Raw genomic sequence first — 15,663 nt, 5'->3', positions numbered from 1 at the left:
CAAACATAGGAAAGATTAAATGTTGGCAGAATCACTGCTGTGTTTAAAAACTTATAGTTTCCTCTACTTCTGTCCTGAAATCTAGAATTCCTCAGTATGATGGCAGTGTATGTGCACATTAGTATGCACACAAATACACACATTTGCACATAAATGAACACATTCCAATTGTATCTACAATGCCCCAAATGAACATCTACTAAGATTGAAATATATCATGTTCTTGAAACAAGCTGTGAAATACCAAAGGGTTAAAACTCTTGGCTACATTGACATAGATGATTAGTATGGCTATTATAATACTAGGTATCATTCATTGAGTGGTGAATATGTCATATGTTTATATTGTCTTATGTGTCTCTGTTATTTCATTACTTGTCACAATAGCCACATGCAATACATATTGTGATCTCCTTTTTATTAATGTGGAAATATAATCTTACAAAGTTGATTAAATACCCATAATTATGCTTAGTAAGGTCAAGTGGAATTGAATCCAACATCTTTTAACTTTAAAGTTCTGCTAATGGAGCTGGGTTGTGGTGGTGCATGCCATCAATCCCAGCACTTTGATGGCAGAGGCAGGAGGATCTCTGTGAGTTCGAGGCCAGCCTGATCTACAGAGCAAGTTCCAGGACAGGCTGCCAAAGCAACACAGAGAAATCCCATCTCAAAAAACAAAACAAAAAAAACCAAAATAAATAAATAAATTAATTAAAAATTCTGCTAATGGAAAATGATAGATATATGTAATTGATATACTTTGCATAAACATGGTAAGAGGCTGGGATACTCTTATTTGCTGTCTTATAACTAAAAGCTGTTTGTCACAGGGTGTAAAGCACATTGAAGGCAAATCATGTTTACAAGTTCAGTTTTTTAAGCATGCTTGATAATTAACTAATAGATAATTGTTTTTTATGTATAAACAATCATAGATGTTACAATAATATCTTTATGATTAGTAGTTCATATAAACATTTATAATGAACACATTGTTTTAGTGAGGTTGGTAGTAATTCTTTTATTATGTTTTTATAAAAATGAGTCAAATAAAATTTTCTTTAATGTAAAATAGTCCAGCTTATATCTTTTGTTATCTCAAACTCAAAGGTATCCAGACATTCCCAGTTGTACAAAAATAATCATCACAATACCTTTAATTGTTCTGAAAATTAAATAAATGGTATTTTAAGTTATGTTTTAATTTGGAAACTATATAAAAAATAAGGTATGATCACATTGAATAAATTGAGGCAATATTAAAACCTTCTTTATCAATTATAAGTGAGGTAAAAGTGGAATGTTAAATCATCATAAGGTTTGCAGAAGAATTTAATAACTTACTTCTCTCATTATTCAAACTCATGGCTACAGAGGATCTAAGACTTTACCCAAAGTTTTAAATTCCATTGTCTCAGACGTCTCATTGCAATTTTCATCTCTGTGTTCCTCAATGTGTATATAATGGGGTTCAAGAGAGGAGTGACCACAGAGTAAAACACAGCAAGGAATTTATCTAATGACTTGATGGGAAAGGGCCAGGCATAAATAAAGATACAGGGCCCAAAAAACAAAAGAACTACTGTGATGTGAGCAGTCAGTGTGGACAGAGCCTTAGATGATCTATCAGAAGGGCGGCGCTGGATGGTCATTAGAATGATAGTGTAGGAGATGATTAGGAGAACAAAAGAACACACAGTGAGTATACCACTGTTGGCAACGACCATAATGTCTAACCTGTATGTGTCTGCACAGGCAAGTTTGATTACTCTAGGAAGGTCACAATAAAAGCTGTCAACCTTATTGGGACCACAAAAGGGTAAGTTCACTGCAAAGGCTAATTGACTCACTGAGTGTAGGAAGCCGATTCCCCATGCAGCAGCCACAATGCCAACACATACATTACCACACATAATTGTAGTGTAGCGTAGAGGCTTACAAATTGCTACATATCTGTCAAAGGCCATGGCTATGAGGGTTACCATCTCACTTCCCCCAAAGAAGTGAAGGAGAAATATCTGTGCAAGACAGCCCTTGACAGAGATGACTTTGTGTTTGTTGAAAAAGTCAGCAATCATCTTGGGAGCTGTGACAGAGGACAGAGACAGATCTATGAACGATAGGTTGGCTAATAGGAAGTACATAGGAGAGTGGAGGCGGGAATCAGAAGTCACAGTTACAACAATAAGAAGGTTGCCAAACACAATTCCGACATAGAAAACAAAAAAGAATGCAAACAGAAAGATTCTAAGTTCCAAAGAATCGGAGAGTCCAATAAAAATAAATTCAGTCACCACAGAATGATTTGTTTCCTTTGATGATTCATTCCAGAGGAGAGTTTCTGCACTTGCCTTGGAAAAGACAATGAAAAGAAGTCAGAGTTGTTATATGCAAATTCTACCCTGGGCTCACTGATTTTGGACTTGGTATGAGCTATTTCACAAAAGCTCCCAAACTAGAAATCAGAACTCATAATTTTTCCTACAGTGCATCCTTGGTTGTCTTGTTCTTCAGGTAGCCTAGGCTCCCATGTCTCTATGGTGTTCGACTACACTATAGGACAAAAATAAGGAAAAATGTTTGATTTAAAAGGGAGAGGATGAAGTATTCCTATTGGGGATCTCTAAGGTAACTTTAGGAAAATTCAGTAAATCTTTTGTGAGTAATAAGTCAAAGAAGTTTAATGGAAGATTAATTTGGATGCAGATTCTGGAATTAGTAAATGTGATTATTTTTGTCATGAATATGGAGTATTGGGAAAAAAAAAGATTTTATTTGTTGACTCTAGTCTTAATGTGTTTTTAAGAGGGAGAGATTTGAAGTAAAACTAAGAAACTGTTTGAAGCCCAACTGTAGGTAATAACTATAAATTGTGGTTGTGTGAGCTGAAAAGGGAAATCTTTCAAGTGAGCCCATCCAGCAGTCCTCTCTATTGCTTGAGAAGTGAGTTTGTGAGCTGCAAGTCTGTACAGTTGAATGTGTACCTGAATGTCCTTGAAGACACCACTGAAATTTGTGGCCACATTGGATGAACAGTGTGGGAGGGATTGGGTATAACTATGAAAAACTGTTTTCTAGTTGATAACATGAGACATGTACCTAATAATTTATAGCTGTTACTAGAGTTGTAAAAGAAATTAACAGGATGCAAGGATTAAAGATTTTTTCAAATGTTTCAAGTATTTTTATTCTGAGTAAGCAGGGACAATGTAACATGTTTAATTCTGATACTAATTATAATGAACACAAGGGGACAATACGCAGCATTCCAATTACTTTTAAGAATATGACTATATAGAAGGAACCAATGGAAAGTGGACATTTCCTGAATATGTAGAGGCATTGTTGGGACAATCTTGCAATTTGCTCGGTAGCAAGTTAGGGACTGGACAATGACTGTTTTTCATGGCTTGGAGGAAACATTTTAATTGTGTTTCTAGAAAAGAAAATAAATACTGTTTGAAGTAGTTTTCTAGTGAATGAAATAGCAGATGAAGTATGTGAAGGGCCAATGGAGGCACATGCCTTTATCCTAGCATCCTAGACACAGAAGCAGGTGGATCTCTGAGTTCAAGTTCAGCCTATTCTACAGAGTGAGTTCCAGGACAGCCGGGACTACACAGAGTAACCATGTCTCAAAAAACAAAAACAAACACAAACAAGCAAGAAATAATTTCCTGATTAGGAAACAGAACTGATGATAAGTAACAGAATAGGTGACACAGCAGATGTATAATGCAAAATACGGAGGCGGACCTTGAATACTGTCTGCTGAAAGACATAAGGGCCTAGAGGGTCGTCTGTGCCAAATCTGATGGAGAATTCTGCTATTGGTTATGGAGATTTATTATATCACAACCCATTGTGCTTAAAATTGATGTGGATCTCTCCATTTTCCAAATCTCTTTCCTCACCACTGCCTAGTTAAGCATCAAATTAATGTTACAAAGTCATATTCAAAATTACTGGCTCTATTTTTCCAGACATAAGGACAGTTTTAATCATAAAATAACTCATGGAACTTCTTTTAGTTCATGTCTTCTTAACCCAAGAAAAATATAATCATCCCAGCACAGCCAGTACTCAAGTGTAAGATTTCTGTTGTGAGATACATTATGATGTGATAGTTCATTAAAGTTTTCTTTCCAATCATACTATGCAAATTAAAGTTGTTTTGAGTGGTTTTTTTTTGCTTCAAAATGTTGATACATTTTGTTTCACTGATATTGAATGAAAAAGTCCAAATCATATCTCCATGAGAAATATGCCACGGAAGAAGATAGTTCCAAGGGTTCTAATGTACAGAAAACCAAAATCTATCACAGTAGAAAATAAGAACTTAACAGTGCTACTTTTAAGAAAAAAAAATGAATCCTGTGGTTCAATATGGATCACATCTTCAGAATTATGTTGCTAAGAGGAAAATAATAAAATGGAATCTTCATCTAGGGTCTTTTACCAGCATAACCTCTTCAAAGTTCATTTGTGATTCTAAAAAAGACTCAAAAAGTTTTGGAGAATATAACAATTCTATTTATTCACTGAAGAGTTCTGCATCTTATACACTGTTTTTATTATAATAACCAAGGACCAAGCATGATTGAATAGAAATTCTTTCAGCATATTCAGCATATTCATATTTTAATGAATTCAATCATTAAAATATTGAACTTTTCATAAGCATCTTTTACCTTGATTTTTAAATATATTTATAATCATAGTGATGGGGATCAGGGCTTTAGGTTTAAGCACAGATCTACTGCTTGATCCTGGATGTAGTAAGAAAAATTCTTGGGCTTTAATTTTTGTGTTTTCAAAATGGTACAACCCAATCAATAGTTCTCAGAATTTCCAAAGTTGTATCAATAGAGTTTGCAGCTTCTGTGTGGAAAAAAAAATGTACCTAACTAGGTTTCCCTAGGATTATTAAAAAAATAAAGACATGGAACAAGAAAATATTAGGCTTTTGGGAAATAAGAACTGTATAAAACCACTGCATAGAGAGGAAAGAATACATTAACTCAGTAAAATTAGGTGTAGGAGTCAATAATTATTGCATCTAAAACACTGATAATGAGGGTTATCCTTTTCAATATTACTCATGTTAATTCAGTTACATATGGCAGGATTTTCTATTTGTTTTCCTGAAAAGTATCATAACTGAATCCTGTGTAAGTGAATATTTCTACTGACAAATGCATTTAACTATCAATAAAATTCTACACTGTAGCTGCTTCTACTGATGAATTTCAGTTTTGTCGTTCTGCTTACCTGTTTCACAATTAGAAGTGTTGACATCAATTTTAAGAGAAAGAATAGTACATAGTCACTCTCATACATATTGTCAAATCATTAACATTTCTGGGAGAGTGGTTTTTACGTGAATTGTTCTTCTGAGTAAACTGCTTGGCTAATGATAAATCATTCATGAAGTAACCAGAAGCCCATGAAAAATCCAGAAACAGCCTGAGGTTGACTGGGGAGACTGACTCTTATAGTGTCACAGGTTTTCCCTTGGCTATTGGAGGAAACATAAACTTTTCCTGAGTTAAGGAACATTGTCACAATTTCTTGGATCACAGGATCATTTTACTATCTTACTCAATCTGTGATTGAAAAAAAAAAACATGGTAAACCAAATAAAGTAATATTGCAAAATTAAAATTTAGACAGAATAACAGGCAATGAATGATAATATTTCAATTTTATAAAGAGGGTATAGTTTAAGATATTGGTAGCTAGTATCTGAAGAATGTATCAAAAATTTCCTTGACTAATATTAGATTCTCAGTTTCTTATCAGCTTATTTTTCATTGAATAGCTGAATAACATTAAGTTTTTTTTTTTTTTTTTTTTTTTTTTTCAGTTTTTGTTATTTTTCAGTTTTAATTATCATCAAGACATTAGAATGAGCTGAGATAAACAATTAAGTTTTTAAAATTGTATTTGATAAACACATTCAAGACTTGTCATTCCAGGTATTGTTTGAAGGAGCCAGGAGATTCTTCTTCATAAGCACAGTAGCTTGGGAGCTGGCACATTAAATAATGTTTTGAGATCTTGGTATGTAACTTTAGAAAATAAGTCAGCTGAGATAATTTAAATTGTACAATTATTTTTATATCAATCATGAAATTCTTTGAAGAAGACTACCATGGAAACAAAGTTATGCTATTTAAAGAGGGATAGACACAGGTATTGCATGATTCAAAGTACTACAGTCTATGTCTAAAAGAACATTGCACATTATCATTGAAAACCAGGCAAGACAGAACACATACATTTTAATAGTTTTTATTTTCCTACTTATCTAACTTAAAACACATTTAAGAATTATTTTCATTTCATTTTCCATAATTGTTGGTTTATATAAACCCACATTTTATCCATTGGATCCACATAATTTCCATAAGAAATATATACTAATAACTAGTATTCTTATCTGCATAAAAATGCTGATAGTTATATTGCACGCAATTATGTACATTTATATAAAAATAATATAAAAGGTTGTGGATTAATTGTTGATTATAATAGCTTAAATACAATGAAAATACTTAAATACAATACAATGCAAAAACTTAAAAACAATAAAACATTCAGTTAATTGGAAAAACATACAACTCTTTTATTTTGTAACCAGCAGAACTTATTGTAACTTCCATTTGAAGTGACATTCTTTGATAGATATACTCCAAGAATTTCTAAAAAAATAATAAAAGTGTTTTTATGTTTTTATTCAATAGATTTCATGGATGTCTTGATAGTGCATAGCACTATTCTATGCTTTTATTAATAAAATTTACTGTGTAACTTCCCTAGAACTTAAAACCTGTCTACTTAGCCTTCTGATGGCCAACTTCATATCTTTATTCCTTAAAGTATAGATAGCAGGATTTAAGACAGGAGTGACAACAAAGTCAACAATAGCAAAGAAATTATCCAGTGACTTAGTTGGGAAAGGCCACACATAAAGAAACATGCATGGTATAAAAAACAAAACTACTATAGTGATATGAGCTGATAAGGTGAAGAATGCTTTGGATAAATCAGTTGAAGAATGTTGCCGGACAGTGACCAGGATAAAAATGTATGATACAATCAAGAAAAAAAAGGTACACATAGATATGAAACCACTGTTGGCAGTAACCACAAATTCTAGTTTGTAAGTGTCCATGCACGCAAGTTTAATGACCCTTGGAAAATCACAATAAAAGCTTCCTACATTATAGGGGCCACAGAAGGGTAAATTTATGACAAAAATAAACTGAGACATGGCATGAATCATGCCTATGGTCCAAGCAGCTATTACCAAAATCATGCACATTCTGGGGTTCATAATCGTCAGATAGTGAAGAGGCTTACAGATGGCTGTGTACCTGTCATATGCCATGGCTATGAGCAGAACCATCTCAACTCCACCCATCACATGGATGAAGAACATTTGTATCATGCAGCTGTGGAAGGAAATGACTTTACAACCAGTTAAAAGATCAGATATTGTCCTAGGAACTGTTGTAGATGAAAGGCCCAAGTCGATGAGTGACAAGTTGGCCAGTAGAATATACATGGGGAAGTGTAAGCGAGAATCAAAAATCACTGTGAACACAATGAAGAGGTTTCCAAAAATAATTCCCACATAAAATAAGGAGAAGAAGAAGCAGAAGAAGAACTGCATTCCAAATGTTTGTGCAAGTCCCAGCAAAACAAATTCAGGTATAATAGAAGTATTCACTTGGCCCATTGGATCAGAAAGCAAGGAAAATCCTGAAAAATCCTAAAGGATAAGATGAATTAAATTTAAAGGCATCAAAAACAAGATTAAATGTTAGTAATTTTAATTCTATCACTGTGCCAGAGATATAGCTCAACAGTAGGTTATTTTTTTAGTTCATGTAGACTATTTACAAAATACTAGGAACCAGAGAACAAGAGATTTATGGAGGTTGGAAAGAGTTCCTCTCAGAGTGAATCATTACATTAAACTATATTAATTATTAAAACATACATTTATGAGATAATTTATAAAGTTAGATAAAATACATTAAATGAATTCAAGAAATTCAGGTGAACTAAAAAAGATATTGAGAACAGCCATAAGTGAATAAATACAGTATTCCAGAGAATCAAAAGACTGTAAGACCATTAACATGGTTTTCAAAAGTTAGAGATAATTTTAAAACTGTAAATCTAAAATAATGAATTTAAGTGAATATCATGAATTAGATTGTAATGTGAGTAAAGACACTTAAAAACTTACTTATTATATGTGTCAGCTGAAAAAGTAACTCAATGATATAATGCTTTCTTGGCATGTGTGGGGTTTGATCCTCTGTACTGAAAAAAAAAAGAAGAAATGAAAATTTATTTTCTACACATGCTTTTGACTCTGCTAAAACTAACACGTAAGTTATCTTGTTCTTGAATTTCAATGTTCTAGAGAGAATAAGACTGATTTCCTTATAATGTTAAAATGATTAAACTACACAAGACGATACTAAAAACCAGGCAGGTAAAGTGAACTATGATATAGAAAATTGGAAAATGTAACTGTGTATCTCTCTCTCTCTTTGAATCTTAGAAATCAATGAAATATAAAATATTATTTTCTTGTTAAATTCGAAAAAATTATAATTAGCAAAATTTATTATTATTACAAATTCATTCAGAGTGGCCAATGTTATGTGATATTTTGATTGTGTTCTGACAAATAAAGCTTGCTTGGAGTCAGAGGGTGGAGCTAGCCACTAGCTGACTATAGAAGTTTGGAGGACTGTAGAGAGAGGAGACAGGAAGTAGTAAGGTGGGGCTGAGAGAGGATCTCAGCGATTTTGGTCAGAGGAACTGTAGAGGTGGGAAGCACCTGACAGCTGCTTCCTGTTCTCTGATCTTTCAGGTTCTTACCCCAATATTTGGCTCTTGATTTTTTTATTGATAAGATTAATTGGAATAATGGTTCAGACCAATCCTGGTTAATAGAAGTTACATATCAGTGAAACAGGTTTATTTATACATCACAAAAGGGAAGAAAGGATTTAACCCTTAAAGTAAATTTGAAATCATATAGCAAAAGTTTTATCTCCATACCTTTTGGAGAAGTACTTCCCCTTCTGGAATTCTACTTGTATAGATTCTATCTTCAGCCACAAATACTCATCACAATTTAATGACCATGATTGGGCTTCAAAACAATTTTAATAAGAACCACTAGGTATAAGTATATTGAATATACATAGTTGTCTGTAACACAAATCTAAAAAGGTTTTATTAATAATAATAAAAAAAACAGAGCCAGATATTGGGGTGAAAGCTGAAAGATCAGAGAAGCAGAGCAAGCCAGCCACATTCTTACCTTTATGAAATCCTCAACCTCAAGAGAGTGATTTCCTGTTTCCTCATGCCTTCTATATGTTTTCTGCTCTGCCATCTTACTTCCTGGGATTAAAGGCATGTGTGCTTCCCAAGCAAAGGCATAAGATCTCAACTGTTGGGATTAAAGGTGTGTGCTACCATGTCTGGCTCTGTTCCCAGTGTGGCTTGAACTCACAGAGATCTGGATCTCTGCCTCTGGAGTGATAGGATTAAGGGTGTGTACCATTACTGTCTGGCCTCCATGTCTAATCTAATGGCTGGCTCTGTCCTCTGATCCCCAAATAAATTTTATTAGGGTGCACAATATATCACCACAGTTGTCTATGATAATACAATAGAAACTGATGATGGAACTTAAAACAACATTAAGATTTTTCTTTAAAATACTGAGGGGAAGTAAGTTCCTGGAAGTAATTCCATCATTTATACAATGATAGTTTTTCACTTATCTGAGCTTCTAATTCTGTCTTTGAATTTGAAGGAATCTTTCAACACACATATGATATGCATATTTGTTTTCCCCTCAAACGTCAAATGGTCTAGCCATTTAAGGCAATAACAGGTTTATAAAGATTTTTGAAAACCAGGATTGACTCATAACTGATAAAATATAGAATGTTAATAATTTTATTGCACATTTTCATGTCATAAATGATATTAATTAGGGAGTAGTTACAGTGAAATCAGTAAAGGGCTCTGTTTAAATTTCTTTGGCATATCCTAAGAAAGAAACTTCCTAAGGCATTCCACCCAAGTAGTGACAAAGCACACTTTCTGCTTTATGTTGAGTAGGGTTGGCCATTCTGAATGAATTTTGGTAATACAGTAACCATAAGGAAAACAGATATTCTGGTGCCATCATTAGGCTCAGTGTGAGCAAGAGTAGTGTAATGTTGTGTTATAACAAGAAAGGTACAATGTGCTCATTCTTTATAATGGGATTTGTATGTATGTTTTCAGGGATGATCATTTGGTAATGGATAACCAATTAGTGTGCTTTTCCCTGGGAAAGGCTATTTCCCTCTCTCAGCATTCCTTAGTTATTGTAATTCTTTGTGTAAGATTGAGGTTTTCCCACATCCATGTTAGCATGTCTATTTGTTTTATCAATGTTCAATGATTGATGAAATAAACAATTAAAAGAAGAAAGATACAATGAATGGTCAAATAAGCAGAAGTGTTAAAATGCAACAGTACAGGAAGAGATAATACTTTGGTAAGAATCCAGAGAATAATCATTTGGATTCCTTTCCCATTTCTATAATTTGCAATAATTTTGGTTAACTCTCAAATTCTTTATTGCTTCCTACATTAGCCTATATAAAAATTCTAATAATCATTCAAGTCTTTTGGTAATGTACTATATACATTGTAAAACCATTTTTTTTGCCATACTAGTACATTCATATTTTTGTCACTAGACTTCTAGTCCATATGTAGATCACTCAGTCTTCCAGGATAGGAGGGTGAATATTTGGGGAGAAGAATTGAACCTGAGAAGTATTATAGAGTTAATAAAATAATCCTTGAAAGGTTCCTTGGCAGTGCTCTGTACTGGACTGAAAAGACTGTGGTTGGTGACTTACTAAACTCATCTATATCATTGCAAAAATAACACTGAAGTGGAAGAATTATTTGTAGTGCTTATGGTGAAATATTTCATAGTTTTTTTTTTTTTTGGTTTTTTTGAGACAGGGTTTCTCTGTGTAGTTTTGGTGCCTGTCCTGGATCTCGCTCTGTATATATATATATATATATATATATATATATATATATATATATAATATATATATCACATTTTAGCCTATAAAATAAACCACAATCCAATTAAGAATAAATCTCTGAATTATATTGACAGATTTAGAAATCACATTACTATTAATTTAATGATGTTGTGGCCGGGCGGTGGTGGCGCACGCCTTTAATCCCAGCACTCGGGAGGCAGAGGCAGGCGGATCTCTGTGAGTTCGAGGCCAGCCTGGGCTACCAAGTGAGCTCCAGGAAAGGCGCAAAACTACACAGAGAAACCCTGTCTCGAAAAACCAAAAAAAAAAAAAAAAAAAAAAAAAAAAAAAAAAAAAAAATTTAATGATGTTGTAATGGTAGGTGAGAGTTACATTTTTTGAAGAACAAGATCCTAAGCTGTATGAACTTATTTGTCTGAAGATGGCTTTCATTTATAGTGTGTATTTTATTTTACTGATAGTATTTAGTTTTTGTAAAATGTGGTGTCTACATTCAAAATATTTGGAACTACTTGGTGCATAAAGAATGTGATGCTGTCAGAGTCAATAGAATGTTTTGAAGAACAGGAAGAAGAGAAGGCATACAAAAAAAGGGAATAAAAACAGGTTGGAAAGATAGAGAAAAGCAGTGGCAGGCAAACAAAGGAGAGACTCCTGAGGCAGGAACAAGGAGAGTAAAGTGATGGTCAGAAGGAGACACAATGTACAATTTCACACTGCCCATTATGTTTTAAAACAGTACACATTATGAATTATGAATTTCTCACTGAGTGGATTATTAGGATTCTCATGCACTATTACTCCATATGTTTAGTGGAAAGATGTAGAGCAATAGAGTAGCTGTGGAGTAAATAACTACTGACATCAAGAGAAGATAAAAGAATGTACATGAACGGATGTGACAGTGAAATATGAAGGAACAAACTAGGTGTTTGATGGCTTTGGGGATGGTTCAGATAACTTATAGAGGATTCATTTTCCAAAAAACTAGGAAGTCATTGATCAAAATAAGGCTTTATCTTTCAGGAAGAGTTTTGTTTATCCTGGTTCTAATATTGATAGTTTTTCATGAGGGTAAACTAAAGCTTAGAAGTCCAGGAAACTGTTTCTCTTTGTCCAACAAAGTAACACCTGCATAAAACTATGCCTGGAACACATGGGAAAACTTCAACAAAATATTTCACAAATGTATTTGTGAAAATAGGTACAAAACTGCTCATATGAAAAACAAAATTATAATTCCTCCCAAAGTACAAGAAAATTAAATTTCATACACTTTTATACTTATTGCTTTCTAGTTATGGGCTAATTATAAAATGTGCATGTTTAAATAAATGAAGGAAGTCTCGCTCTTTTACAAAAATCTAAGATTACTATTATATATTATTGTTAAATCAAGATGGATCCAAAGAGCTTGTGTGCAAAAATAGTAAAAATGTAACAAAACAACCACCTAGTTTTATACCAAAAGATGAAAACAAAAACAAAAGCAAAAAACATTGCTTTATTTCTCTTCCTTCAGAACTGTTGATGATGGCATAAAGCTCTTAGGAGTTTATAAGAAGCCAAGTCCCCATTGTATTTGATGTTTTTCCTGGTGGTGGTGACTTAAAATTTGTCAGTCATTGGAAACCTAGGAATAGATACCTTTTCAAACAAGAAATGCAGATACATGTTAATTAAAGAATACTAGTAGAATAATGGCTTTACATGAAATTAGGAAAGGACTGTTAAAGAACTCATCTAACCACTTGATTTTACATCATGCCGCCCAGTGTAGTTAATAGCTCATCCACAGTAAAATGTCCAGAATTCCAGATCAGATGCCAGATGTCCTAAACTCCACTCTGCTGGTCTTCTTCAATAATACTCTACAAACGCTTAGGAGAAATAGTTATGAAATCCCAGAATAACATATATTTTATAGGATGAATTTAACCTGCTGAAAGGACCCTCTTAGTCTTTGAACAGTTTGACATAAAACTGTCTGTCCCCCTTCTTAAAGGAATAGTACTCTCCCTACCCTATTCCTTGATGGGCTTTTCCAGGTTTTCTGTTTCTTTTTTATTTCTTCAAGCATCCTGGCCAGTACTTCATCAGTTCCAATGATGAAGAATGCACATCTACTGCTTTTCTGCAGAAACCCTTGCCCTGCTCTAGAATTTTTCTAAGTCTGAGCATAGTCCCTTAGTTTATGCATTACCTAGAGCACACAAATGTTGAAGAATGACAGAACTGCACCAGAACTTTGAAAGTCAAAGCTTGAGATTATTCTGTTTTAAAATGTAATCTGATTTTTAGACATACAGGAAACATCTCAGACCAGATGCCTGCTTGGCACAGTTGAACATGAATTTTATAATTATTTGAGGGCCACTAAAAGCAGAAACACATGTATCTTGAAAAATCTTCACACCAAAGAAGCAAATTGAAAACTATCAAAAGGTTGTGAGCATGGGATTAATTATATAAGGCAATAAAATTAAGTTAAATCTCAAAACAAGAAATAATAATGTGAAAAATAAAGACAAAAATACTTTAGATAGGGGACATATCTGACATAATTATTGTACAGATGAAAACAACTATAATGGGAAGGATTTAAATGTAAAATATCCCTTACCTTCTGTCAAGAACTAGTGGTGCACTTTTAGGAGAAGGAAAACTCAAGTAGCTTATTCTTCATTTCTACAAGCAATGCCCCTGAAGACAAAGGTATATGTATGATTTTTTATATTGGCAAAGAAGATAATTAGTTGCTCAGGAGAGTGACCGACTGATGCTGTGGAGGCGGCCAATACTCAGCTCATTAGTAGTTTCTTTTGGGAATTGGATTTTGAGTCACTGGTTTCCCCAAGAGAGAAATATCAAAAGAATTGCCTGGTTATCTAAGAAGAAAGCAAGAAGATTCTGAGGTAATATATTAGCATTAGCGATTCTAAAACAACTTCCTTTATGAGTGATAATCTTATTGTATACATTGCTAAAAAGGAGTAAAAATATTGCAAAGGTAGACAGCTGTACCTGTAACATAAATTTCTATATTAAATTGAAAATAATCTAAAACTCTTTATCTGAAAATATATTTCCTAGAATTAGAAGGTGCTGTGGATATCACTCTATATAAATAAAACACTGATGGCCAGTGACCAGGGAGGAAGTATAGGCGGGACAAAGAGAGAGGAGAATTGGGGAAACAGGAAGAAGGGGGAGAGACACTGCAGTCACCGCCAGGATAAGCAGCATGTAAAGACGCCGGTAAGCCACCAGCCACGTGGCAAGGTAGATTTATAAAAATGGGTTAATTTAAGATATAAAAACAGTTAACAAGAAGCCTGACATGGCCATACAGTTTATATGTAATATAAGCGTCTGAATGATTATTTTATATGTGGATTGTGGGACTGCGGGACTTGGTGAAACCTGGAGAGATGCTCTCCAGCAACAAGAAGGTATCTTACACACACATACACACACACACACACACACACACACACACACACACACACACACACAATCTCACACACACACACACACACACACACACACACACACACAATCTCTCACACACACACACACACACACACACACACAATCACACATACTTGTAGTCCTTTAACCATAATAGAATGAGCATGTGAAAACCCTTTGTGATGGTTTGAATAGGTATGGCTCCCATAGACTCATGTGTGTGAATGCTCAGCCCATAGGGAATGGCACTATTAGGAGGTGTGGCCTTGTTGGTATAGCTGTGGCCATGTTTGAGGAAAGTGTGTCACTTGTGGAGGCAGGCTTTGAGGTTATATTCTCAAGCCATGCCTAATGTGACAGTTCACTTCTTACTGCCTGAGGATCAAGATACAGAACTCTCAGCTCCTTCGCCAGCACCTTGTCTGCCTATATTCCATCTGCCATTATGATAATGGACTAAATCTCTGAACTTTAAGCTAGCCCCAATTAAATGTTTTCCTCTGTAAGAGTTGCCATGAGCCTAAAGTTCATGGACTGGTAGGAGGGCCTGATCAAGAAGTGTATTCAACCTTTAATAGAGTTCTAAAATGCTGATGCTTGCACTGTGTCAGTCATTTTTACTTAGTTTTTAGTTCCTACTTAACATACTGGCTAGTCAAGGGCTCACCAGAAAGTAGAAACTTAAAGGAGCCGTATCCTCCCCTCCCCTCCCTTCTCCTCCTTCTCCTTCTTCTCTTTCTCCTCCTCCTCCTCCTCCTCCTCCTCCTCCTCCTCCTCCTCCTCCTTCTTCTCAGCTTTCTTAAGCCCTGTGTAGAAATAGAGATCCACGTTGGAATGCCAAAATGTTGCGGTTGTTTCTTACTCTTTACTCTTTTAGCCCTTTGCGGGGCCTACCACCCAGCTTTTTTTTTCTTACTTATGAATTTCTAGCCTTAGCTTGGTTTATTGCTAGCCAGCTTTTCTTAAATTATCCCATCTACCTTTTGCCTTTGCCCTTTTTCCTTTTCTTACTTCTGTAATCTTACTTTCACTTCTACTTTGTGGCTGGCTGTGTGGCTGTGTGGCTGTGTGG

General features: G+C 34.4%; 2 protein-coding genes across 2 annotated transcripts; both read right to left on the bottom strand.

The window, feature by feature from the left end:
* Nucleotides 1-1,377: 1,377 nt before the first annotated feature.
* Nucleotides 1,378-4,486, bottom strand: LOC114687864 (olfactory receptor 4F4-like). Its single transcript, XM_028862506.2, has 2 exons — nucleotides 4,463-4,486; nucleotides 1,378-2,354 (listed from the first exon to the last, which is right to left on the bottom strand). Exons 1-2 carry the CDS (start codon nucleotides 4,484-4,486, stop codon nucleotides 1,383-1,385), a joined length of 996 nt encoding a protein of 331 aa, XP_028718339.1. The 3' UTR covers nucleotides 1,378-1,382.
* A 766-nt stretch (nucleotides 4,487-5,252) lies between these two features.
* LOC114687860 (olfactory receptor 4F4-like) lies at nucleotides 5,253-7,681 on the bottom strand. Its single transcript, XM_028862502.1, has 2 exons — nucleotides 6,844-7,681; nucleotides 5,253-5,266 (listed from the first exon to the last, which is right to left on the bottom strand). The coding sequence occupies exons 1-2, from the start codon at nucleotides 7,679-7,681 to the stop codon at nucleotides 5,253-5,255; spliced, it is 852 nt and encodes a 283-aa protein (XP_028718335.1).
* Nucleotides 7,682-15,663: the final 7,982 nt, after the last annotated feature.

The sequence above is a fragment of the Peromyscus leucopus genome, chromosome 4, assembly GCF_004664715.2.
Source record: "Peromyscus leucopus breed LL Stock chromosome 4, UCI_PerLeu_2.1, whole genome shotgun sequence".
NCBI classification, from domain to species: domain Eukaryota; kingdom Metazoa; phylum Chordata; class Mammalia; order Rodentia; family Cricetidae; genus Peromyscus; species Peromyscus leucopus.
This window is presented reverse-complemented; position numbering and strand designations above follow the sequence as displayed.

Excerpts from the sequence above, each read along its gene's own strand:
- LOC114687864 (XM_028862506.2), bottom strand. The coding sequence starts at position 4,486 with ATGAACTTTGAAGAGGTTATGCTG. Across the intron at positions 2,355-4,462 it reads ACTTTGAAGAGGTTATGCTG|GCAAGTGCAGAAACTCTCCT; the intron begins GTAAAAGACCCT and ends GTCTTTTCCAAG.
- LOC114687860 (XM_028862502.1), bottom strand. The coding sequence starts at position 7,681 with ATGCAGTTCTTCTTCTGCTTCTTCTTCTCCTTATTTTATGTGGGAATT.